General features: G+C 43.0%; 1 protein-coding gene across 1 annotated transcript in view; it reads left to right on the forward strand.

Moving 5' to 3' along the window:
* Nucleotides 1-27,876, forward strand: part of MSN (moesin) — a 74,021-nt gene that overhangs the window by 38,248 nt on the left and 7,897 nt on the right. Inside the window, exons 2-7 of the mRNA XM_030806587.1 lie at nt 10,781-10,864; nt 21,625-21,720; nt 23,248-23,522; nt 24,913-24,996; nt 25,642-25,788; nt 26,948-27,044. Coding sequence (XP_030662447.1) covers nt 10,781-10,864; nt 21,625-21,720; nt 23,248-23,522; nt 24,913-24,996; nt 25,642-25,788; nt 26,948-27,044 — 783 coding nt within the window. The remainder of the gene's footprint in view (nt 1-10,780; nt 10,865-21,624; nt 21,721-23,247; nt 23,523-24,912; nt 24,997-25,641; nt 25,789-26,947; nt 27,045-27,876) is intronic.

Consider the following 27,876-nt stretch of genomic DNA (forward strand, 5'->3'; position numbering starts at 1 on the left):
GGTGGCCCCTGGGGGAGGTGGCAGGTGGAAATGAGGTCATTGAGCTCAGACTCAACTGGGCTGACTCACAGCCTCTGCCCCAGTGAGACAAGGGGACCTTCCCAAGCAGTGCTTTCCAGATGTGCCCAGGCTTCCTATGCCAGAATGTTTGAGTCTTAGCCAAAATAGTTGCCAAGCCAGTGTCTGAAGACAACATGACAGGAGAGGTGGGTGGAGTTGTGGAAGGAGCTCCAGGAATGTCCAGAAGACCCGCCTCCACTACTTGTTGGCTGAGTAAATGTGACCTCAGTGATGTTAAGTGAGACTGTGTGTGATGAGGCCGACACATTGTTGGCATTCAGTAAGTGTTCATTTCCATCCTTCTGTCACCTGCCTCTATGCACTTCAGTTTTCTCATCTATGAAGTGGGGATGGTAATGTCCATCCCCTCAGCTCGGAGGTCAATGCTCCAGGCAAGTTACTTGTAATTATTTGACTTACTCTCTGCTTTTCTCTCTGACTCTTCCAAACTTCTCTCCAGGAAAGAGCCATCTTATAGTTCAGTGACATGGGGTAGGTGAGGGGAAACCATTGCCAATCCCTTTTGCTGTAGCTGGGCTACCACTCACCTGGGTGCTTCTGATGATAGGCAAAGAGAGAGTTGCTTATTTGAAACTGGCAGGCCCAGAGACCAAAGTACCTCAGCTGCTGGTGCCAAGACAGAGGTAGCATCTGGCCTGCTTACTTTTGTGTCTCGGCCCAGCTAACTGGGGACATGAGAGAGATCCCAGTTTGTTGAAGGCTTTGGACAGTGTACCACCGAGATGAGTTTGTTTGTGCTTAGCGAAGTGCTTGGTGTGGGAAGCGTCTATGTTGAATTGCTCAGTAAATAACAGTGGGCTTATTGTTCTTGGGCAACGGGTGGGAGGGCCAGTGCATGTGAGAGGATGACACTCCCCCTTCCCCAAACACACATGCAGACATTTTGTTATTGTTCCTTCAAACCTTAATGTTCTCCTGAGACACAGTCTTTAACCTCGTGCTGTGCCTAGATCCTCAGGGCCTGGCTTCGGCAGGGATCTAGCCGTATAAACAGTTCTCTTCTGGGGACTACATCTTGAAATGCTACCCCATCCGGGTCAGCTCCTGTATTCTTGTCAAACTGAAGGACTGGCTGGGAATTTTCTGCCAACTTTGGAAACTTCATTTTTAGGTTCTTTCCTCCAAAACAGGACCACTGTCTTCTCTTTGGGGAGACAGCAGCATCTAGGCCCGAAAAGAAGACCGGGGGTGCCCACTAAGGGTGAGCATCCAGTGGGCCCTCTGTGGCAGTGGGTCTGGGCCTGAAGCCCATCTTGCACTCTTGAATCCCTGATTAATCTAAGAGAGAACAAAGAGACCTTCTTTGATCAGGACTTCTATCCTATCACTTTCAGGCCCCAGCTGTTACTACCCTTACTCCCTGCTACCTCTGACACCTACATAGAAAACAGGAGAGCATAGATCAATGGCCTTGTCCTCATGACTTAATTTTTTTAACTTTTAATTTTAAAAGTTTTATTATTTTTTAACTTGATTTTTTTATTATTATTATACTTTAAGTTTTAGGGTACATGTGCACAATGTGCAGGTTTGTTACATATGTATCCATGTGCCATGTTGGTGTGCTACACCCGTTAACTCGTCATTTAGCATTAGGTATATCTCCTAATGCTGTCCCTCCCCCCTCCCCCCGCCCCACAACAGTCCCTGGGGTGTGATGTTTCCCTTCCTGTGTCCATGTGTTCTCATTGTTCAATTCCCACCTATGAGTGAGAACATGTGGTGTTTGGTTTTTTGTCCTTGTGATAGTTTACTGAGAATGATGGTTTCCAGTTTCCTCCATGTCCCTACAAAGGACATGAACTTATCATTTTTTATGGCTGCATAGTATCCATGGTGTATAGGTGCCACATTGTCTTAATCCAATCTATCGTTGTTGGACATTTGGGTTGGTTCCAAGTCTTTGCTATTGTGAATAGTGCCACAATAAACATACGTGTGCATGTGTCTTTATAGCAGCATGATTTATAGTCCTTTGTGTATATACCCAGTAATGGGATGGCTGGGTCAAATGGTATTTCTAGTTCTAGATCCCTGAGGAATTGCCACACTGACTTCCACAATGGTTGAACTAGTTTCCAGTCCCACCAACAGTGTAAAAGTGTTCCTATTTCTCCACATCCTCTCCAGCACCTGTTGTTTCCTGACTTTTTAATGATGGCCATTCTAACTGGTGTGAGATGGTATCTCATTGTGGTTTTGATTTGCATTTCTCTGATGGCCAGTGATGATGAGCATTTTTGCATGTGTTTTTTGGCTGCATATATGTCTTCTTTTGAGAAGTGTCTGTTCATGTCCTTTGCCCACTTTTTGATGGGGTTGTTTGTTTTTTTCTTGTAAATTTTTTGGAGTTCATTGTAGATTCTGGATATTAGCCCTTTGTCAGATGAGTAGGTTGTGAAAATTTTCTCCCATTTTGTAGGTTCCCTGTTCACTCTGATGGTAGTTTCTTTTGCTGTGCAGAAGCTCTTGAGTTTAATTAGATCCCATTTGTCAATTTTGGCTTTTGTTGCCATTGCTTTTGGTGTTTTAGACATGAAGTCCTTGCCCATGCCTATGTCCTAAATGGTACTGCCTAGGTTTTCTTCTAGGGTTTTTATGGTTTTAGGTCTAACATTTAAGTCTTTAATCCATCTTGAATTAATTTTTGTTTAAGGTGTAAGGAAGGGATCCAGTTTCAGCTTTCTACATATGGCTAGCCAGTTTTCCCGGCACCATTTATTAAATAGGGAATCCTTATCCAATTGCTTGTTTTTGTCGGGTTTGTCAAAGATCAGATAGTTGTAGATATGCGGCATTATTTCTGAGGGCTCTGTTCTGTTCCATTGATCTATGTCTCTGCTTTGGTACCAGTACCATGCTGTTTTGGTTATTGTAGCCTTGTAGTATAGTTTGAAGTCAGGTAGCGTGATGCCTCCAGCTTTGTTCTTAACAGAGATGGTCTTGCTATATTGCGCAGGATGATCTCTAGCTCCTGGCTTCAAGCTGTCCTCCCACCTTGGTCTCCCAAAGTGTTGGGATTTACAGGTGTGAGCTGCCATACCCAGCCTAATTTTGATTTTTTTAACCTGACACATAATAATAAATGCATAGATAAATTGTACATATTTATGGGGTACATAGCAGTGTTTTGATATATACAATATATAGTGATCAGATCAGAGTAATTAGCATACTCATCATCTCAAACATTTATAATTTCTTTTTGTGAGACGGGGTCTCACTATGTTGCCCAGGCTGGAGTGCAGTGGCGTGATCTTGGCTCACTGCAACCTCTGCCTCCCAGGTTTAAGCGATTCTCCTGCTTCAGCCTCCCGAGTAGCTGGGATTACAGGTGTGCGCCACCATGCTCAGCTAATTTTTGTATTTTTAGTAGAGTTGGAGTTTTGCCATGTTGGCCAAGCTGGTCTTGAACTCCTGACCTCAGGTGATCTGCCCGCATTGACCTCTCAAAGTGCGGGGATTATAGGTGTGAGCCACTGTGCTCGGCAGAGTGTGTAACTTTCTGTGCCTGGCTTATTTCACTTAACATAATGTCCTTCAGGCTCATCCATGTTGCTGCAAATGACAGGATTTTTATTTATTTATTTATTTATTTTGAGATGGAGTCTTGCTCTGTTGCCCTGGCTGGAGTGCAGTGGCATGATCTTGGCTCACTGCAACCTCCACCTCTCGGGTTCAAGAGATTCTCCTGCCTCAGACTCCTGAGTAGCTGGGATTACAGGCACACGCCATCACACCTGGCTAATTTTTGTATTTTTAGTAGAGACGGGGTTTTGCTGTGTTGGGTTTCAGCTCACACCTTCAGATTTTAGTAGAGCCCTTGTACCAGGGTGATCCTCTACGAGGGAGGAAGCATGGCCAACCCTAGCCTCTCTGACATGTTTATTCATCACTCAGGATGGGCCCTTCTTTACCAATTGATTTATTTAAGAAATATTTGTTTAACGAATATTTGATTACGTACTTTGGGCCAGCACTGGGCTCCACCCTTGATCAGTGCCTTGAAGACGCTGGATTGGCATGACCTACAATTGACATGATCTGTATGAGACACTGGCTTGCTTCCTTTAAAAATTATTTCCAGTATTGTGAATTAAAGGGAACTCCTAGGCTTTGGAATATGTCCCTGGAATCCCGCCCCCCCCCCTTAGTTTCCTTCCTGGGTATTTTCTTCCAAAAATCCCGGTTCTGATTGTGCCCCACCCTGCCCAGAACCTCTAGACTGGCTGGCCACTGCCAACAGGATTAAGGCCCAGCCTTCTAGCATAGCCTTCAATGCCTTCCTAAACTCTGCCCTCTCTTCACTTTGCAGGCCTCATTCACCCTGGAGTAGGACTGACTTCTAAAGGGGCCATCTGCATCCTTGCCTCCTTTGGGCCATCATACATTTTTTTTTTTTTTTTTTTTTTTTTTTTTTTTTTTTTTTTTTTTTTTTTTTTTTTTTTTTTTTTTTTTTTTTTTTTTTTTTTTTTTTTCTTGGGCCTTCTATGCTTTAACATGTTAAAATTCTTATTTGTTTTTAAACCAACCTCTCCTTTGTATTTTTTTTTTTTTTTTTTTTTTAACCAACCTCTCCTTTGTAATTTAGCCATTTGTTCAATTATGAATGTAGGCAAATAAAAATAAAAATAAAAATAAAATAAAGGCAGCAGTAATAGCAGTACCCATGACCTTGTTACCAACTCTTAGGCTGTGGAGTGTTTTCCTGGATTCTACCCCTTTTTTAAGGTTTCTTAATAATAGAAGTTTATACAGAAACTATCTAATGTGCTTTTTTTTTTTAGATGAAGTCTTGCTCTGTCACCCAGGCTGGAGTGCAGTGACGTGATCTTGGCTCACTGCAGCCTCTGCCTCCTGGGTTCAAGAGATTCTCCTGCCTCAACCTCTGGAGTAGCTGGGACTATAGGCGTGCACCACCATGCCCAGCTAATTTTTGTATTATTATTATTTTTTTTGAGATGGAGTTTTGCTGTTTTTGCCCAGGCTGGAGTGCAATGACGCGATGTCAACTCACTGCAACCTCCGCCTCCCAGGTTCAAGGGATTCTCCTACCTCAGCCTCCCAAGTAGCTGGGATTATAGGCATGCTCCACCACGCCCAGCTAATTTTTTGTATTTTTAGTAGAGGTGGGGTTTCACCATGTTGGTCAGCTGGTCTTGAGCTCCAGACATCAGGTGATCCACCTGCCTCGGCCTCCCAAAGTGCTGGGATTACAGGCGTGAGCCACCACGCCTGGCCTAATTTTTGTATTTTTAGTAGAGATGGGGTTTGACCATGTTGGCCAGGCTGGTCTCGAACTCCTGACCTCAAGTAATTCGCCCGCCTTGGCCTCCCAAAGTGCTGGGATTACAGGCGTGAGACACCATACCCGGCCCCTAACATACATATTTTTATATCAAAATTAGTTACTGTATATTTCTCAAAATATTATTTATGCTCAATACACTTTTGAAATTACAGTGGCAATAACTAACTAATAAGACCTAGTGCTCGGTAATTAATATGATAATAAGCACATATTATTAAATTTTGATTTATATTTCAACTATTTCAATATAATTTTGTCTTATTGTGTCTACTTTATTTCATGCATTTACACATATTCTAAGAAGGGGTCCATAGGCTTCACTAGACAGGCAAGAATGATTCATGGCACAAAAAAGTCAAGATGTCAAATGTCCCCATCTCTGTATGCATATATTATGCTGTATCTATCTCCAATATCCCCTTGTTTGGTACCCATTCATTTAGCTAACATCTTGCGTGAGTACCCATTGAATCTTGAGTACTGGAAAGGTAATTCTAAGAAAGACGTAAACTTTGAGGTGAGAGTGAAGTCTATTGTTCTAAAAAGCCCACTGCCCCCTTTCTATTCTCTCCTGTCCCTTCAGTCATTGGTGTTTTGAGGTCACCCCTGACCCAGCTCAAGGGTGATTCGAGGCTGGATATAGTATGGTGCCCCTCAAATTCCAGTCCAATGGCCCCATCCTACTTTATGAGGGCTCATTCTGTAGGGGTCACTGACTTGGCAGGAGGCCTAGGGTAGTACCGAATCAAAGTGGCTAACCTTGCCTTACTCCCACTGGGGTAATTGCCTTACTTGTTCCTGCCTTCAGGGCCTTTCCTGTCCCATTGTCAATCCTAAAATAGATTTCCTCCTTGGCTCCCTAGCGAGATTTATTTACAAAGTTGTTTTCTGGGCCTGATCCTCATCATAATTGTTTATCTGGCAAAATAGCTGCCTGGCCCCCTCTTCTCTGCTCCTGACCCGTGTGTTCAGGAAAGTCCTAGAGGTTCAAAGACTGATAATGTTTAATGTCTTACTAACTCCATGGAAATTTGCATCTTTGGCAATACTATATCTAGTGCTTTCCCTCAATACTGTAAGTAGTATGTGACCACCTTAGAAAATGTAGATTAGATTTTTTTTTTTAAGTTTAAAGAAGGGAGAAAGCACCCATAAGATCACCACCCCAAAACCAAGCCTGACTAATACTTGGACAAGATTCCAGTCATCCTTCTATGTATACATTTTACAAAGTTGAGCTCGTGGACACTATGAAATACTGTTTACACTTCCTCACTTAATATTACTAAAGTGTCTTCCCTGAGCATGAAATAGTCTTCATAAAGGTTTTGTATGACCATATAACAAGCCATCTTGTGGCTATACTATATACATTATTCAAGCAAAATGTCTAACAACTAAAAATCAATCTTTTTTTTTCTTTTAATGGGAGTTTTTTGTACTCTGTAAGAGGAATTTAGCATATTGGTTTACATTGTGAGGTTTTCATTTAGACCTGAATTCAAACCCTGTCTCCCCTGCTTAATAGCAATGTGACTTTAGACAAATACCTATTTCTTTATCTCCAATGTGGAGATAATACTCTAATTCACAGGGTGATTATTGATATTAAGTGGGGTAGTACATACGAAGTGCCTGGTGAGTAGCAAGTCTTGATACAGGAAAGCTGCTGCCTGTTACTATTACCACTGCTACTATTACTACTGAGTTTTCAGCCAAAGGAATAAATCTCTAATTATGAAATTTCAGCTATCATTGACCTAGGTTAGATGATCGATTTGTAAAGGTGGTATTTTTTCTAGTGCCTGTGAAGTCATGTGTGTGGCTGTCTCTTATTTTGGTCTGGGCCTGTTTCTGGACCTTTGTCCTCCCACTGAGTTGGCTTTGGTAGCACCTCTATGCTGCCCATATCCACCTCTACTGAGGCCCCCTTCCCCTCTTGAGCCTAAGGAAGCCAATGAGACGTAAATATAGGAAGCATTAACAATGCAAGGCAGTATATAGAACCACCGACATCAGCACTGAAATGGTCTTTAGACCATTTGTCTAGTTTAATTGGCTGCCTCCATCCCATTCCTGCCTTTGCACAGGTGAGGGAAACTAAGGCCCAGGAAAAGGATAGGAGTTATCCAAGGTTGTAGATTTGACCAATTACATGCTAGGCTTGGAATCTAGTGTTCTTCTTTGTTTTTAATTTTTATTTTAAGTTCAGGGGTACATGTGCAGGTTTGTCATAAGGTAAACTCGTGTCATGGGGGTTCATTGTACAGATCATTTTATCACCCAGGTATTAAGCCTAGTACCCACTAGTTATTAAAATATTTTTTCCTGATCATCTTCCTCCTCCCACCCTCCACCTTCTATGTGTCCGTGTGTTCTCATCATTTAATTCCCACTTATAAGTGAGAACATGTGGTATTCTACAACTTCTGCCTCCCGGGTTAAAGTGATTCTCGTGCTTCAACCACCACAGTAGCTGGGATTACAGGTGTGTGCCACGTTGCCTGGCTAATTTTTGTATTTTTAGTAGAGATGGGGTTTCGTTATATTGTCCAGGCTGGTCTCGAACTCCTGGCCTCAAGGGATGCGTCCATCTTGGCCTCCCAAAGTGCTGGGATTACAGGTGTGAGCTACCACGCCCAGCCTGGCATTTGATTTTCTGTTCCTGCATTAGTTTGCTAAAGATAATGACCTCCACTCCATTCATGTTCCTGCAAAGGACATGATCTTATTGATTTTTATGGCTGCATAGTATCATACATTTTCTTTATCCGGTCTACCATTGGTTGGCATTTAGGTTGATTCCATGTCATTGCTATTGTGAACAGTGCTTCAATGCACATGTGCATGCATGCATCTTTATGATAGAATGATTTATATTCCTTTGGATATATACCCCATAATGAGATTGCTGGGTTGAATGGTAGTTTTGTTTTCAGGTCTTTGAGAAATTGCCACACTGTTTTCTACCATGGTTGAACTAATTTACACTCCCACCAACAGTGTATAAAGGTTCCCTTTTCTTTGCAATCTCACCAGCACCTGTTATTATTATTTTTTTTGATTTTTTAATAATGGCTATTCTGACTTGTGTGAGATGGTATCTCATTGTGGTTTTGATTTGCATTTCTCTAATGATGTTAATTTTTTATATATGCTGCTCGGCCACATGTATGTCTTCTTTTGAAAAGGGTCTCTTCATATCCTTTGCTCACATTTTAATGGGGTTGTTTTTTTTCTTGTAAATTTTTTAAAGTTCCTTATAGATGCTGGATATTAGACCTTTGTAAGTTTCATAGTTTGCAAATATTTTCTCTTGTTCCGTAGGTTGCCTGTTTACTCTATTGATAGTTTCTTTTGCTGTGCAGAAGCTCTTTAGTTTAGTTAGATGTCATTTGTCAATTTTTGCTTTTGTTGCAATTGCTTTTGGCGTCTTCGTTATGAAATCTTTCTCCATTCCTATGTCCAGAATGGTATTGCCTAGGTTTTCTTTGAGGGTTTTTATAATTTTGAGTTTTACATTACTTTTACATTTAAGTCTTTAATACATATAGAGTTGATTTTTATATATGAGATAAGGATGGGGTCCAGTTTCAATCTTCTGCATATGGCTAACCAGTTATCCCAGCACTGTTTATTGAATTGGGAGTCCTTTTTCCATTGCTTATTTTTGTCGACTTTGTCAAAGATCAGATGGTTGTAGGTGTGTGGCCTTATTTCTGGGCTCTCTATTCTGCTCCATTAGTCTCTGTGTCTGTTTTTGTACCAGTACAATGCTGTTTTGGTTACTGTAGCCCTCTAGTATCATTTGAAGTTGGATAGCATGATGCCTCCAGCTTTGTTCTTTTTGCTTAGGATTGCCATGGTTATTCAGGCTGTTTTTTTGTCTCCATATGAATTTTAAAATAATTTTTCCTAGTTCTGTGAAGAATTTCATTGGTAGTTTGATAGGAATAGCATTGAGTCTATTCTATAAATTGCTTTGGGCAGTATCACCATTTTAACAATATTGATTCTTCCTATTCATGAGCATGGACTGTTTCTCCATTTGTTTGTGTCATCTCTGATTTCTTTGAGCAGTGGTTTGTAGTTCTTCTTGTAGAGATCTTTCACTTCCCCAGTTAGCTGTATTCCTAGGTATTTATCCTTTTGTGGCAGTTATGAATGGGATTGCCTTCCTGATTTGGCTCTTGGCTTGACTGTTGTTGGTGTATATGAATGCTAGTGACTTTCGTATGTTGATTTTTGTACACTGAGACTTTGCTGAAGTTATTTATCAAATTAAGGAGCTTTCGGGCCGAGACTATTGGATTTTCTAGATATAGGATCATGTCATCTGCAAGCAAGGATAGTTTGACTTCCTCTACTCTTGCTTGTTTGCCCTCTATTTCTTTCTCTGGTCTGATTGCTTTGGCCAGGACTTCTAATACTATGCTGAATATGAGTGGTGAGAGAGGGCATTCTCGTCTTGTGTCAGTTTTAAAAGGGAATGCTTCCAGCTTTGGCCCATTCAGTATGATGTTGGTTGTGGGTTTGTCAGATGGCTCTTATTATTTTGAGGTATGCTCCTTCAATACCTAGTTTATTGAGAACTTTTAACATGAAGGGGTGTTGGATTTTATTGAAAGCTTTTTCTGCCCTGAGATTATCATGTGGAACCCAGTGCTCTTTGTCCTGATATTAATTTGCCTCTGCAATTGCTTACCAGTGCTGTGGATAATCCAGGTAGATCAGAGGTGAGAAGAGAACCCTGTGAGCTGAAGCTGTCTAGTATAGATGGAAAGGCCTACCTGGAAGAAGTACAGTTATCATTTGCCTGCTCTTAGTTGTAGGCTGATCTGCATTCTTTTTTTAAAATTTTTTTGAGATAAAATCTCGCTCTGTTGCCCAGATTGGAGTGCAGTGGTGCAATCTCGGCTTACTGCAACCTCTACCTTCTGGGTTCCAGCGATTCTCATACCCCAACCTCCCAAGTAGCTTGAACTACAGGTGTGCACCACCATGCCCGGCTAATTTTTGTATTTTTAGTAGAGATGGGGTTTTGCCATGTTACCCAGGCTGGTCGCGAACTCCTGGCCTCAAGCAATCCACCCACCTCGGCCTCCCAAAGTGCTGGGATTACAGGCATGAGGCATTGCGCCTGGCCTTCATGCTTGTCTGTTCTTTGGTAAGTATTGCTCTGTGGCTGTGTTGTTTGTCTTCAACAAGCTGCTTGGGAGCAGGGGTTGTGTTTGGGTCAATATTCTCCCTTCATCCCCATCAATATCTAAGTTGCCCTGGCTCTTAGCATCCTAGTTCCTTCCTCTGTGGTTGAGCAGAGACACTTGTCTCAGGCTCTGTTGAACACAGAGCCAGATGACTAACCTACTTCCTTTGATCTCATCCTAGATCAGTGTGCGTGTGACCACCATGGATGCAGAGCTGGAGTTTGCCATCCAGCCCAACACCACCGGGAAGCAGCTATTTGACCAGGTAAGGCGGAGACTCCTTAGCCTCCTCTCCTTCTCTGAATAGCTTCCACCACAATGCCAACAATCCATGCCTTTTGCCTCTTGTCAAAGAATCTCTCTTCCTGTTCACTCCAAGGTAGGTCAAAATGAAGGCTGATTCCAGCCTTAATATGAAAGGAGGCAAAGTTTAACTTTGGCAGCCTGCACCCTATGGTCCTGATTAATTTTGTCTTTGGTCCTGAATAAGGGAGAAAAGAAAATGGTGTATATTCTATGCTAGATGCTTTAAAAATCTTAGCATATGGAGCCTTCCTTTTAACTCTGAAACATGTAAGTGTTGTCTTCTCCATTTTAATGATGAGGCTCAGAAGTTAAATAACTTAATTGTACCCAAATGATATTTGGCTGGGATTTGCACCCCACATTCTTGCCACTGCACCACACTACCTCTGTCCCATGTTTTTGCTTCCTAGTAGAAGGAAACTAACTTACTCTCCCTGAGGTAGCAAGCTCTATGTACATTTCTCTCAAAAGAATTTTGGGACTTAGGACAACATGGGAGGTGATAGATGCAGTAGGAGGCTGCTTCATCTCCTGCAGGCATGCCATGAAGATAATTGCTTACTTGCCATAGTGAAGTGGTCATTCCCATCTCCAACCCAAGAGGTGTCCCTTCATTGTGAATCATTATTGTCAGAAAGGATGTACTGTATACTATAATAAACAGATGGGAGCTACAGACATTTTTAGCATTCAAAGGAATGTGTGGTCTGTGGCCAGACTTCTAGGAGCAAAAATGAGGCTCCCATTTCCAGAGGCTGGGACCTCACCAGACAGGCCATTATCCCATTTCTCTACCAGCCTCTGATGAGGTGGAGGTCTGAGTTATTGTCCAGGATGTTAGGCTGCATATCACCCTGATGGATTCTCCAGGCCCTCTTGCTTCCCTTTCTTCCTTGTTCTCTGTGTCCTTCTACCGTATGAGAACTTCCCCAGGGTTGGAGAGAGGAAGAAAAAAAGAAGGAGGTTGTGTTCAAATAAGCTAATTCTATTCCTGTGAATACTCCTGACTGGTGAGAGAAAAGACAAGAGTAGAATGGAGACAGGGGTAGGAGAGGGCCAGAAATTTGAGGACAGCTTGGGTACACCTTCTGAGTTCTTATTACATAGAGTGGGAAAATTATTGTCTGTGGCTAATACAGATGAGAGTTAACATTTATCCAGGACTCAGTGTATACTAAGTATTATGATAAGCATTTGACTATCACAAAGCTCTGTGAGTGCATGAATTAGTACTGGCACGTTTTACAGATGAGGACACAAAATCCTCATTTTCCTAGTTAGACCCTGGGAAAATTATTGAACTCTCTGGGTTGGTATCTTCATCCCCTCCCCCCGAGAAAAATCTAATACTTACCTCACAGGATTTTTGTGAGTGTATTATGTTTTGTATCTTACCTGTTACTCAAAAATCTGATTATAGTGGCATATAAGGATGTCCAATCCAAAAAGATAAATTAGAAATAGGTGAGAAAGATAAGAAAACACAAATAGGATAGAAAGTGTTAGCTGGAAGAAAGCATCCAACATATTATAGAGAAGTAATAAATGATAGCTCCCTTTCCAATACCATTGTTCTTCTTGTATTATTAATTGAGCTGGAGTTGACGTGATGTGGTGGCTCATGTCTATAATCCTAACACTGAGATGGGAGGATTGCTTGAGACCAGGGGCTCGAGACCAGCCTGGGTAACACAGTGAGACCCTGTCTCTACAAAAAATTTAAAAATTAGCCTGGCATGGTGGTGCACACCTACAGTCCCAGCTACTCAGGTGATTGTGCCAGGAGGGTTGCTCAAGCCCAGGAGTTCAAGGTTACAGTGAGCTATAATCACGCCACTGTACTCCAGCCTAGGTGACAGAGCAAGACTCCGTCTCTATAAAAAAAAAAAAAGAAAAAATAAAGTAAAGAAAAATAATCTAGAATTGGGAGATGGGCTTAATGATCCTCAGAATATCTAACTTTAGATTTACGTGGAACTTACTTCTCTGGAGTTTGTTTTGTGTTTGTTTTACTTTGAATGGCAAAGTGTAATCATTGATACTTAATTTGTGAAAATACAGATTAGTCTGAGGAATATTTAAATACAAGTTTACTACAATTAAAGTGATGTGCTTACATTCACATAGCTCACAAGTGACTACGGTGCTAGTCTGGAATGACTAAATGCATTCTAATTGTAATTGTGCTTTGCATTCTCTCTTCACATGGAGGTTGTATTGGAGAATTTTTAAAGGGACAGCCTAGTGAAGTCAAAAGGGCCTGGATAGAAAGTCATGAATCTTGGGCTGTAGGGCTTGCTCTGTCACTAACTCCCTGTGATACAAACATTTCCCTTCTTTGGGCCGGCCTCAGTTTCTCATCTGTACAATGCCTAACTTGTTTCTCAAATCTGGTTATCTCTCAAAAAATTTATCTCTGGCATTTATTTGTGCATTCCATCTCTCTTTCTCTCCCATTTCTGTTCCTAGTATTGGGATTTCAGACAATCCTTTTCTGTAAAAAGGAGGGAAATGCCTCACCTGAGTATGATCAGCTGCTGGCATATGTGAGGAGACAGGGCTAGCTGGCAGGGGGATCATCTCTTCCTTGACAGGCTTTTTACTGTCTCTAAGACAAAAGGGAGGAAGTGTCCATAGAACACATAGGCTTTTGGGCCCTTTGCTTTAGACAGCAGTATCATTCTGGGTAGCAGCTATTAGAGAGGGAGGGGGGTTAGTCAGTGCAGATTTTACAGACCAGCTGGGAGCCAGAGGCTCCTTTGACATTTACCTATGCACCTTCCAAGAGCCCTGATTCTACTAATTCCCCCTCCCAAGCCAGATGACACCATCCTCTACCCTCAACACTGGGGGCTTGGTATATGTGCATTGCAGGGGGCTGTGGAGGATGAGGAAGGCATGATTTGGAGCCTGGGTGGGGGGCAGAAAAATTCTTGAACAAAGAGGTTTATTAACTTCAAAAAACCTCAATGCCTGGTAGTTTTTTCTTAGTGTTGGTTTGGGTTTGTGTGCTGTGGGTGTGGATTTGAGGGAAGCCCAGAGAGTAGGGAACCCTGGGCAGATTGGTATGCTAGTTCTGAATGCTACTGCTTCCAAAACAAAGCCTTTGAGAGACTTGGAAACCAAGAAGTCCATGACTTCTCATCATTGTTATCTTGAGAAGTATCATTTATTGAGCACCTACTATGGACTATTCCTGGCTAGGCGCTTTAATCCTCACAATGCTCCTGCCTCTGTGAGGTGAAAGAACATACTCTAGGTCATGTAGTTAGTAAGTTGTGATATGGAATTTTGAATACAACTGATCACAAAACTATACTTTTCCTGCACTGCACTACTCTGTTTGGGGTGATTGGGAGTATTTAACTTATAGAAGACTCAAGGAAGATATGCTTTCTGTCTTCAGACCTCTGAAGGACTATCATAAGAAGGAGGGGAGCAGTCACATTCTGTAAGTCAGAGGGACAGAGGTGGACTTCACAGGTGAAAAAATACAGAGAAAAAGATTTGAACTCAAGGAATTGAGCATTTGGCCCTCTTGAGGCCAAGGCAGGTCAGGTCAGGAATCAGTAGAGGTATGTGTTCATAGGCAGTTGAGGGATGTGAGCTCTTCTCTCTCTAACTTGATGAGGCATAAGGGAGGAAGTCCGTTCTGTCTGACCCTTGGGACCCATCATTCAAGGAGGCCCTCCTGGTGGAGCCTGGGCCTGGGAGGAAGGAGCTAGACTCCTTGGCAGGAATTGGCAAAAACTTTACGGCCATCCTGGAACGCAGCAGTCATCTGGCCAATGACCAGAGAGGAAGTACTCCTTGGCACCAGCAATAAATAATAGGCAACAATGGGATGCCATAGCTTGAGGAGGTCTAGGGCCTCGTGGGAAAGGGAAGTAGGACTCATAGTTTCTCTCATTTACCTCTCTTCTTGTGAGTGTGCTACAGCTAGAGGGGAGAGAGAACATGTTTTGCTATAGTGATTCTGTCACTTGCTTCAACTTCTAAAGCTTTTGATCTTGGATTACCTAGGTACCACTAAAGGGCTGTGCTCAAGGACAGAGGTGAAATCTCAAAGCATCGATTCATTCATCTATTTACTGATTCATTTAATATTGACTGAAGTTCTACACTGTCAAACACCATCTCTGTTCTTCAGGAACTTGGAGTTCCTTACCTATAAAGGCATAGAAAGGCACATGCAACTCTCTACCCACAAAGAATGAAATAAATGCCCTTGAGGTCATGTTCCATGGGGTGATATGTAAAGCATAGGATTTAGAACCAGCCCTGAGTTCAAATTCTGTCCTGTTACTTTGCTGTATGACCTTGGATGGCTCATTTAGCCTCTCAGTACTTTCATTTCCTTAGTAAAATGATAATCATGCTAATCTCAGAGATTTTGTGATTTAATCCTCAAATAAGTAAAATGCCTGGTGCATACCAAGCATTCTAATATTGGTGGTTCTTATTAAGGACTAAAGTAGGTGGTATTGCCCTGAGAGTTCAGATGAGGGAGCTATGAAATCAGGAAGTTCTTCTGGTTCAGTAAAGTACTTAGGACTTGAATACTCTGCGATAAGGGCAGTAAACCTTTTTTTTTCATTTTATAAAATAACTAACATCTATTATAGTAGGAGGATCTCCGTCTTACAGATGAGGAACTGAGGCTTACAGAGGTGAAATTATCTGTTTAAGGTCATATAGCTAGGAAGTGGTATAGCTGGGGCTTAAACCAGGGCACATAGCATTTCCAGTTTTTCTAATGGTTTTGGTCAACTGTCCTCTGGAACCTTCTTCCACTTTACCTGCTTCCAAAACTTAGAACCCTAGCTAGGTTGGGCATGGTGGCTCATGTCTGTAATCCTAGTGCTTTGGGAGTCCAAGGTGAGAGGATCACTTGAGGCTAGGAGTTTCAGACCAGCCTGGGCAACATAGCAAGACCCCATCTCTACAAAAACTTAAAAGTTAGCTGGGCATGGTGGTGCATGCCTATAGTCCTAGCTACTTGGGTGGCTGAGGCTGGAGAATCACTTGAGTCCAGGAGTTCAAGGTTACAGTGAGCTATGATTGCACCACTGCACTCCAGCTTGGTTAACAGCAAGACCCTATCTCTAAACAAACAAAAAACGATAAAAGAAACTTAGAACCTCAGCTGAGTATGTTCTCTGTTATAGAGCAGGTGACCACTTGACCACAGGCAATGTGTAATAACAGAAACAGCAATAGTGGTAGCCCATCTTGGTGCTTTCCAGTGGTGCAATAATTTGCTTTCAGGTGGGTGGCTGATGCAGATGCTGCCAAATCTGTAATGGTATCTTGGGGGTCTCAGGTGTTTGGGCATTGATGCAGTTTTGCACATTGTTTCTAATACAGTTCTTCTCTTGTGGCTCCAGCATTACTCCCTCATTCTCTAGGCGTGTGTGCTCGTGTGTGTGTGTGTGTGTGTGTGTGTGTGTTTCTTTTTTGGAGACAAGGTCTTTCTCCATCACCCAGGCTGGAGTGCAGTGGTGTGATCTCACTGCAACCTTCACACCCCACAGTCTCAAGTGATCCTCCCACTTCAGCCTCCCAAGTAGCTGGGACCACAGGTGCCCACACTAGCTATCTTTTTGTATTTTTAGTAGAGATGGGGTCTCACCATGTTGCCTAGGCTGGTCTCGAACTCCTGAGCTCAAAAGATCTGCCCGCCTCAGCCTCCCAAAATGCTGGGATTACAGGCATGAGCCACCGCACGTGGCCATGCTCTGGGCTTTTGAAGTGGCTGATGACATCACTAGTTTGTTTACTCAGATGAATGCATGGGGGATTCAAGAAGAGAATCTCTGGGATCCTAAGCTGACCTGATCTCCCCTCCCCTCTACAGACCTCAGATGTAGGTTGCCTCCACATGTCAAAAGGAGGTAAAGGGATTTTTTTTCTTGCTTCCAGAAGCTCCTGATAATTAATGAGGATTTACTCCGAGGCAGATCTTTTCTTTTCACACTGCACCTCAGTTTTCCAGTTTATGTTGCTTGAACCCTGTAACTCTCCACAGTCATGGAGCTGAGTAGAATACACAACCTCCAGTTTCTTAAGCTAGTGTCTTAAAAACTGAAGTCCTAATTTCTTTAGGTGTATGTGGCAGGTTCCAGGAGGGATACAAAGCTGTGAGATGAATGTGATTTAGTATTCTAGAGCATTAATTTTACTTGCAATAATTTTAAAAATTCATTATTTATGGAGTAGAATATAAAATTTGCACAAATAATTAAACCTGAGGCTTCAAAGAAATTATAGCTGAGTTACAGCCAGCTACCTATTATCTCCCCCTACCCCATCCTACCACACTCCCTATGTCCCTTAGGTATATAGGTATATGTATTCATTATTTTCTGCTGCTTAAGGATTTTTTCCATGGGAGCTTTGAGAAATACTGGCTCAGATCAGATAAGCTGGCTGTCGGGTCAAAGGGAGCCAATAAAGAATTTTCTTTTTCCTCAGGGATAGGACCATTTTTCAGAGTGGAATGATAAGGACCCTAGTCACTGGAGCCACAGAGGTTATTCCTGGAACTGGAAGCTAGATGCTAAGCTCTCACTTGAAAATAAGGTTTCTCTTTCCTCTGGAATGGAGGTCTCAACTGGAAGCAAAGCTGGAAGCAAGGAAAACTTGGCTTGGAAAAGGCGTTTAGAGTTGCCTGATAAAATGGTTCACAGCACCCCTATGGGCCTTAGAGATTTCCTTGTAGCCTGGGGTCAGGAGTCATCCCTTTTTGTTCTTTGTTCTTTTTCAGTTTCAATTCTGATTTCAGACCATATTTCCTTCCCGCCACGTCCTCAATTTCTCACTTTGAGACTTCAGTGCAGTCTGAGAGATTACTCATCTCTTTAAGCCCTAGAGCCTAAGGAAGTGGAAAATTTATGTTTCTGATTTCTTTATGTTCACAAAGGAAGAGACAGTGTTCAGAGAGATCACCCTCCCTCCCCCCACCACTGAGCCTGAATTCTCTCTCTTTTTTTTTTTTTTGACATCGCTTTAGGTATTACTTTGTCCAACTTCTCGGTTACTGTGGATCTCAGAACTACTTTAGTCACCATGATCCTCCTTCTCTCTCTCTCTCTTTTTTTTTTTTTTGAGACAGAGTTTCACTCTTGTTGCCCAGGCTGGAGTGCAATGGCACGATCTCGGCTCACTGTAACCTCCGCCTCCTGGGTTCAAGCGATTCTCCTGCCTCAGCCTCCCAAGTAGCTGGCATTACAGGCATGCACCACCACACCCAGCTAATTTCCTATTTTTAGTAGAGATGGGGTTTCGCCATGTTGGTCAGGCTGGTCTTGAACTTCTGACCTCAGATGATCCACCTGTCTTGGCCTCCCAAAGCGTTGAGATTATAGGCATGAGCCACCATGCCTGGCTAATCCTCCTTCTCTTATCACACCCCTACCCCCACCCAATAGTGAAACAGACAATGTGGTGCAAAAAGAGGCTAACGGTCTCACTCCTGGGATTTCTGGGACTGACTGCATAGTCTGTGCCTACCTCACTTCCTTTCAGTCTTGGAGTCTCTGAGCCTCTACAATTAGTCTGTTAGTACAGGCAAAGACCAGTTGCTGCTTGCCTGAGTCCATTTTATGTTTTTTTTTTTTTTTTTTTTTTTTGACAGTGTCTTGTTGTGTAGCCCACGCTGGAGTGCAGTGGTGCAATCTCAGCTCACTGCAACCTCCACCTCCCGGGTTCAAGCGATTCTCTTGCCTCAGCCTCCCGAGTAGCTTGGACTATAGGCATGCACCACCATGCCTGGCTAATTTTTTTGTACTTTTAGTAGAGACTAGGTTTCACCATGTTAGTCAGGATGGTCTCGATCTCCTGACCTCGTGATCCGCCCATCTCAGCCTCCCAAAGTGCTGGGATTACAAGCGTGAGCCAACACGGCCAGCCCATTTTATATTCTTATAATAAAATACCTGGAGCTAGGTACTTTATACAGAAAAGAGGTTTATTTGTCTCATAATTGTAGTGGCGGTAAAGTCCAAGAGCATGGCACCAGCACCTGCTTAGCCTCTGGTGAGGGCCTTTGTGCTGCTTCATAATGTGACAAAAGGTCAAGTAATTCACAGGGACAGGGGTCTCCATGACTGAAACACCTCTCATTACATACTACCTCTTAATGATTCTACCTCCCAGCACTGCCACACTGGCAATGGACATCAACATGAGTTTTGGTGGGGACAAACCACATCCAAACCATAGCACTGCTCTACTACTTCTGTTCCAAGTCTGTTCTCCCCCCATGACCTAATATCCTGGCCCTCATGGTCCATCTTCTATTCAGCATCTTCAGTGGGTCTTCTCTCTCTCTCTTTTTTTTTCTCTCTCTCTCAGCTGGATTGTTTCTTGGATCTTGCCTTTTCCCACCAATTGCATCTGGACACACTGTTCTTCTGCAACCCTGTGGAAAATGATTAGAACTGTTAATTGGGCCTTGGGCCCTGTTTAGACCTAGGATGATATATGAGGTGCTTTAAAAAAATCTTTTCTGTTCATGCCCACCCACTACCTTCATCCTCTGCAAAAAGCCAATATTACATTTCAACATAAGCATTCACATTGCTCCATCTGAAACTTTCTGGCAGTTCCAGCTGCCTATTGACTTAGAGTCAGGGAATCAGCTGGCCATTGAATTCTGGAAGCCTTTTGAACTTTGCTCATTACTTCCCACCACCACTGATCTTTTCTAAACATGTTTCTAATTATCCACATCAGCAAGAGGTAGTTGGGAAATGGGATTGTTTTTATTAACCATTTGCAAAATAACTTTGTAATGTAATTAGTACAATGATAGAACTTAAGAGAAAAAAGAGATCATTGAAGCCATACTCCCCAATTTGGATAGATAAAGAAGGCGAGGCCTAGAGAGGAAACGTGCTACCTTGATATCATACAGCTAGTTGGAGACAAACATGAACATTTTGCTCAGGTTTCCTGATACTTGATCCAAGCTATGAAGGGGAAGGCTGACCTGATGAGCAATGAAGGTCGATGACTTGGGAGACATGGCTTCTCCCCAAAGTGGTTGTTGCTTGGGTCTAGTGGGAATGCCAGGAAGCATATCTCAATGCAGAAGTGATCAAAATTTATTATCTGGATGGGAAATTTGGGCCAAAAGAGAGACAAGGCAATTAATCACTTGAGAAACTCAGGAGTCCTAAGCTCATATGAGTATTTGGCATTAGGACATAGCATGCTAGAGAAGAAAAGGTACAAGCTCTTTAGTCAGACACATCATGGTTCTATATGGCTCTGTAATTTTAGATGCATTACCTCTCTAAGCCTTAGTTCCTCATCTATAATATGGGTATAATTGCTATCTCACAGGGTTGTTTACTGTTCAGCGCCTGACATATGATTGGTGCTTAATAAATATGAGCTACTTTTTTCTTTGGGGCCTCTGAAGCTCTAGATTGTAAACTCTGGGTGTGACTGTGGGGCCTGACTTTGGATCCATAATAGAAACTTTGTGGATACAGTGTTAGTGTGTGTATGTGTGTCTTTGTGAGTGAGTGTGTGTGTGCATGTGTGTGTGTGTATTTTGAAAGGAGACATTAATTTGTTCATAAGGGAAGGACATCAGCAAAACTGGGTCCTTGTTCCCTGCTTCCATCTCCAGGTATATTTCTATGATTCTTTCTCACCTTACCCTTACCTTCCACTTGCATCCTTCCCCCAAAAAACAAAATAAAAAAGACTGCCTAAGGCCAGCCTGACCTCATTAGGATGTGGCTCAGCTTCACTGCTGCCATCGACGGTGGTGGCTATGCTGGGGTTGAGCTGAAGGCCAGACTATTAACATGCTAATGTCAGGGACCAGAGAACAGAGCTCATCTGTGTTCTCTTGGCAAGCCTCCCTTTCCTGCCCACTGTTCAGCCAGGAGGCTCAGGACAACAGGGGGCACCTCAGCTACTACACTGAGGTACTTACCCTATTTCTACTCTCATTTCCACCCTAAACCTGTGTAAGAGGAATCATGACTGGGCTCTGATCAGGGTTGGAAAAAATCCTCTCAGAACCCAGGCACAGCATGGCTTCAGAGTCCTTCACAGTCCCCATTTTATCTTCTCAAACATTCTTCATTTGGGGTATTGTAAATGGAACTCAGTCTTAAGGGTGTGGGTATTACCCCCAGTTGCTAAGGATAAAGGACAATATATGGGAGCAACCCAAGAGAACAAGATGCAGGAGTTAATCCAACAATCTCCACCTTCAGTCTTTAATCCGTCATGGAAGTGGGAAGTGGCATGACATTTTAGAGGGAAGGAGGAGGTGGCAGAAATCACTGGATATCCAGGTCAAACAGACCTGGTTTAAACCCTAAGTCTGTCACAACATGAACCTTGAGCAAGTTATTTCATTTATTTGAACCTCATTTTTGATATCTATAAAATGGGTCTAATTGTAAGTCTAGCATAGGGGTATTATGAAAATTAAAGGAGATGATGGATGTAAGGTTCTTGGTATGTGTCAGTGCTCATAAGTAATAGATCCCTTTCCTACCTCAGCAGTACTTTGTGCAGAGAGATGCCGACATCAGTTCTTGATTGCTGCCCAAGTATATTTTCTTGCCAGACGCTGAGCACCTTAAACCCTTTAAGGGCAGATATAATATTGACTTCAAACTTTGTGTCCTCTGTGCCTCACACAGAAGAAGTATTCAATCCATGGTTGGTTGTTTTGGTTTTCTCTTCTAGGTGGTGAAAACTATTGGCTTGAGGGAAGTTTGGTTCTTTGGTCTGCAGTACCAGGACACTAAAGGTTTCTCCACCTGGCTGAAACTCAATAAGAAGGTAACTGCTTATTCCTCTGTTGGGTTTAGAATTCTTTTCTTTTCCAGAACATTCCTGGGAGGGTACTATGTGCTAGTTGGCAAATCCTGGATACCTAGGGCTGTGTTTGTGACTGGGTGGTCTGTTGACCACTTGGATCAGAATAAGGACAGAGGACACAGGCAAGGCAAAGCTCTTGCTCTGTCTCTAGTTTGACTTCTAACAGCGACAATGGCCAGCATTCAAAGAAGAAGAGACTCTTTTCTTTCTACTGGGAACACTAGTTTGAACTTTGACTTGTTTTGGATCAAATCCATTAGTGGCTCTTCAAGAGAGGATTGGTATCCCCTTCATCTCTCCAAACTCAATGGCTTTATGGGATTTGTGTTTTTGTTTTGTTTTGTTTTTGTTTTTGTTTTTGTTTTTTGAGGGAGTCTCGCACTCTCGCCCAGGCTGGAGTGCAGTGGCGCCATCTCGGCTCACTGCAAGCTCCGCCTCCTGGGTTCATGCCATTCTCTTGCTTCAGCCTCTCGAGTAGCTGGGATTGCAGGCGCCCACCACCATGCCTGGTTAATTTTTTGTATTTTTAGTAGAGACAGGGTTTCACCGTGTTAGCCAGGATGGTCTCGATCTCCTGACCTTGTGATCTGCCGGCCTCGGCCTCCCAAAGTGCTGGGATTACAGGCATGAGCCACTGCACTTGGCTGGGGATTTGTTAAAAAGGGCAACAGATTCTTGAACTAGAAAAAAAATCTGAACGATCTCACAGTCTTATGCCACGCCTTCTCCAGCAGTCAACCGATGTCTGAACCCCATATAGATGTTTCCCTCTTTCTTGATCTTTTACCTCAGTTGGACCCCAAATGGGATGGTTTGAGTCCATGCAAGCTCTCCACCCCAAGCAGCATCTTTATGGTAACCTGGTAGCCTTCCATCTTCGTATCCTCAAACTGGCCGGCCTTGTCCTTAGAAGTCTCCATACTGTCCTGCAGTTTGCTTCTCCGATTGCGTCTAGGGAGTAGGTACCCCACGTTCTGCTGGTAGAGTCTTGTTTTCCTAAAGAGTTGAGTCTTTTGCTGGACAAGTGTGGAGCCACTAGTATTCCATTTCAGGCTTTAAAAAATGGTCTAATTTGTGCTCTTGTCTAGCCAATTCTCAGTCCTCAGTCATATATCCTAGTCCTTACTTTGCTAATTTATGAAGTCGGAGGAGACTTATAAGACGAGCTTAAAAGAAGAGCTCATGCCTACTCTCAGAATTTGGGGATAGTTGGATATAGTCAGATAAAAGTGGTTTGAAGATTTCTGATCATCAGTCGGTATTAAGGTAATTTCAGGAAGAAATTCCCAACAGAAAGTGATTACAGACATGGGATTCAGTCCCCAGTGAAAGTAATGTATTATTTTTCTTAATTACCAGGGGGGTTGCCACCCAGCTCTCTAAGATTATGCAAATTGATGATCTTTCAGTGTTTTCTCCCCACCCTACAGCCACTCCATCACCCTTAAAACCTATTTTTTGAGAGTCCATAACCCTTACTGCTCCCAGGTGACTGCCCAGGACGTGCGGAAGGAAAGCCCCCTGCTCTTTAAGTTCCGTGCCAAGTTCTACCCTGAGGATGTGTCCGAGGAATTGATTCAGGACATCACTCAGCGCCTGTTCTTTCTGCAAGTGAAAGAGGGCATTCTCAATGATGATATTTACTGCCCGCCTGAGACCGCTGTGCTGCTGGCCTCGTATGCTGTCCAGTCTAAGTATGGCGACTTCAATAAGGAAGTGCATAAGTCTGGCTACCTGGCCGGAGACAAGTTGCTCCCACAGAGGTGAGGTGGTTCCCTGCCCTCCTTTGCCTTGGCCATAAGGGGCTGCAGCCCACAGCTGACCAATCCCTGCCTCACAGGGGATGCTAGATCTGTTCTTCTCCATTGGGGTCTGTCTGAAGACTGTGTTATGCTGCTCAAGAGACATTTGCATATAGTGTCATACTCTTGTTGTTTTTCTGGCTTTCCAAATAAAAAGCCTTTTTGTTTTCCCTCTGTCTACCTGGTTACAGAACTTTATTACCCTGATGGCAGGTGCTTATATAGAACCAGAGATTGAGTAATTTCTTTCACCCCTCCCTGGTTCCATTTTCTCAGTTCGTTTTACTGATTTAGATCTCTTATATCAGAAGTTCACAGGGGAGAGAGAGAAATAAGCAAACCAAGGACATGGGGAACTCAAATAGTCTTTTAATATTGACAGCTGGTGTACAGAGCTTTCTCCTTTTGTAAACTTCAAAGTCGAAAGCTCTAAAACACTCATTATTTTTGTTTTTGTATCACAATAACACACAAAATGAACAAAGCAGGCAATATCCTTATTTCCTGGCCAAGGAAATAGAGGTGCAGAGGTACTCACACTGACTTTCCCCATCTGCTGCAGCTCATCTAAGGCAGAGCCAGAGCCAGACCTGGAAGCTTAGCACCTTAATATTTTAACACTAAGTTTTTTCCTACTATACCCAATGGCCATTTCCATAGTCTTTTGGATTAGAAGGAAAAACTTTGTTTCATTCTGGGAGCCTCAGTCCCATTGGAGTTATGGCATATATGTACAACACACCCGTAAGATACTAGGGATAGTGCTTGTACCCTGGGGACTCTACCTGAGTCATTGCCATGATATCTGAGATGGCATGTTTAAAGCAAACCTTGTTTATAATCTAGTAGGTCTTGGAGGTTGGACCTGTTGGTTTTTCTCAAAGCCATTAGGACTCAGTTCGTTGCTCTGTAACCAAAGGCCGTCCATTCATTTCTGAGCAGTAGTCTTATAAACATAGACTGTTGGTCCCAAGAGGATCTAGGAGAGAGTGTACCTGGCTCCATGAGGTCCATCCCTACTATTAGCCCCTAAAGTCAGCAAAAACTCCTGGTACATTACTGCTATGCTTAGGGACCACAGCACATCATTTGATTTGTGGATGAAGGTACAAAGGCAGGTGTTCCCCTTGTTTCTGATCATCCATTCTTGTAGCTCTCTTACCTTTCAGGCAATTCCTTGTGTCTAGTTTAATAATTTCTTGCTATAATTTCAGTCTGCTTCCAGTGTGACCTCAATTGGCTGACTCTACATCCTCTTTGCATCAGCCCCTTAGAAAGCTAAATGGGCTTCCCTTCTTTCCTGCACAGGGACTTTATGCTTTAAACTACCCATCACCCATTGTCTTTCCAGAGTCCTGGAACAGCACAAACTCAACAAGGACCAGTGGGAGGAGCGGATCCAGGTGTGGCATGAGGAACACCGTGGCATGCTCAGGTAAGCTTGCCCAAGCAGTGGTGGGCCCCACTTCCCTTATAGGGTGAATGAGAATGCACTCTAGGGAGAAGAGACTGATGACAAGGGACATTGGTGGATGTTGGAGAAAGGGAACAGGGATGATAGAAGGCAAACTAGGACCATTATAAGGCTGTTTTTTGTTTGCTTGTTTGTTTGTTTTGCTGAATGATGGTAACTGGTAGCCCAAACAGTTTTGACTATCAAGAAATAGAGGGAGCTCTTACACATGGCAAAGCATTTTTGAGGGTTGTCTAGTTGAAGGACAAATATCATCATTTTGCCATCACCACATTCTGAGCCCTGCTAAGAATGTGCCTGTATAAGAGGCTGTCACAATGAATGAGAGAAAGAAAATTGCTTCTATGGCAGCCAACATGCCAGAGGCCAGCAAGGGTCAGCCCATCTTTATTCCCTTTGGGAGCTTAGACTCTAGGTTTTTGTTAGGAGATTTTGCTTTGCAAAAGTCATGCTGTGCTCTGTTCTCCATGATCTGCTTGCCTTTTGTCCCCTTTCCCACTCCTGATAGCAAGATCCTTGTCAGAAGTACAGAGTAAGCAGGCTTTCTATCTCCTTGGGTCTGACTCACAAGCCCCACTTTGTGACCCCCACCTCTGTGTCATTTAGGGAGGATGCGGTCCTGGAATATCTGAAGATTGCTCAAGATCTGGAGATGTATGGTGTGAATTACTTCAGCATCAAGAACAAGAAAGGCTCAGAGCTGTGGCTGGGGGTGGATGCCCTGGGTCTCAACATCTATGAGCAGAATGACAGGTATATCTCAGATCTCTTTTAGTTTATTTAGGTCACGATAACATCTAGGGCTCACTTTTCACCAAAGAGCAGGGCCATAGCTCTTGGGTCCCATCTCAGTTCTTTTTCTACCTAATTTAGTCCAGCCCAGATGATTTCACAACTTCCCTTAGGCCTCTAAATCCTGTATTGTCTAGACTCACACTGTCACAGCCACATGGGGCTATTGAACACTTGAAATGTGGCTACTTTGAATTGAGATGTGCTGTAAGTGTAAACTACACACTGGACTTTGAAGACTTAGTGTGAAAAACAGAATGTAAAATGTCTTAATATTTAAAAAATATTTATTTACATATTTAAATGATAATATTTTAGATATATTGGGTTAACTAAACTTACTATAATTTTATTACATCCATTTCTTTTTACTTATTTTCATGTGGCTACTAGAAAACTTAAAATTATATTTGTGACAGTCATTATGCTTTTACTGGAACCTGCAGGCCTAGACTATCTTTCAGGATTTGTAATTAGTCTCCTGTGATGATTAAGTGGCTTTTGGCCTATAATCCTCTCACTGCAGCCTTATCCCACTTGCTTGTATTTTTCACTTGGTGTACTCTTAGTGAGGATGGAGAGCAATAGATTATTGTTCCATATAACTCCTGAATCTTGGAGTTCATTATTTACTTTCTCTCAAACTTTTGTAAGCTTGGATAGAAAAGACTCGGTTAAATAGGGCTGGGGATTCCCTTGAGGAATTGTTACAAGTTCCATGCCTCAAACAAATACATAACAAAACAAGCTTGAGACAAGGAATCATATGTTAGTTGTAGTATCAGGAGATCTTTAGTGAACTCTCAATGCTGGCAATTGACCTGGTGGCGTGTGATGACACTGGCTGAGCTGGCACTGAGTCTACCTCCTCCAGAGAGAAGTGTTTGTTTGGCCAGGCTCAGTGGCTCACACCTGTAATCCCAGCACTTTGGGAGGCTGAGGAGGGAAGATCGCTCAAGCCCAAGAGTTCAAGACCAGCCTGGGTAACATAGTGAGACCTCGTCTCTATTTATTTATAAAAAAAAAAAAGAGAGAGAGACATAGAAACTTGGAGGTGACAGTTCTCTATGCGCTTCTTGTCTTGCCCTTGTCCTGATGTTATTGGTTTCTATTTCTGCAGACTAACTCCCAAGATAGGCTTTCCCTGGAGTGAAATCAGGAACATCTCTTTCAATGATAAGAAATTTGTCATCAAGCCCATTGACAAAAAAGCCCCGGTGAGTGATTCCTCCCTCTGACCAAGACAGGTACTTGACAAGGCCTGCATAATGAGCAATCATGCTATTCTATTTTTCTCTTCCTTTTCTGATGTGTTTGTGTATGTGTGTGTGTGTGTGTGTGCGCGTGCATGTGCATGAACAGGAAGCACAAATAGAGATTGGGAATGGAGGGGGATGTTGATGCCAAGAAATGGCCAGCAGACATCCTGTACCTGGTTCTACTCTGCTACCTGTCTCCCTCACTGTGGATGTGGGAGAGCCACAGGCAGTGTTAAGTACTGCTTCTTAGCCATTGCCTCTGCCGCCCTGAGGTTCTGGGGTGGAAACCGAATGCATCTCATATTTCCAAGCCCCTGGGTCCCAGAAAGTGGACACTGTTCACATATTTGATTCCTTCCTTCCTTCCTCTCTCTCTCTTTCTTTCTTTCTTTTTTTGACAGAGTCTCGCTCTGTCGCCCAGGCTGGAGTGCAGTGGTGCAATCTTGGCTCACTACAACCTCAGCCTCCCGAGTAGCTGGGATTACAGGCGCATGCCACCATTCCCGGCTAATTTTTGTAGTTTTAGTAGAGACAGGGCTTCACCATGTTGCCCAGGCTGGTCTTGAACTCCTGACCTCAGGTGATTTGCCTGCCTTGGCCTCCCAAAGTGCTGGGATTACAGGTGTGAGCCGCCATGCCCAGCCCTTGATTTCTTTTTTTTTTTTATTGTGGAGAAAGGGCTGTGGCCAGAGAAGTCCAAATCTGAAGATGATCCTACAAACTTCTTGGTAGAACTTTACTGCTGCCCTCTCAGACTTTTCTCCAGAGCAATCCAAGACCAAAAAAGTGC

The sequence above is a fragment of the Nomascus leucogenys genome, chromosome X (genome assembly GCF_006542625.1).
Source record: "Nomascus leucogenys isolate Asia chromosome X, Asia_NLE_v1, whole genome shotgun sequence".
Taxonomy (NCBI): Eukaryota; Metazoa; Chordata; class Mammalia; order Primates; family Hylobatidae; genus Nomascus; species Nomascus leucogenys.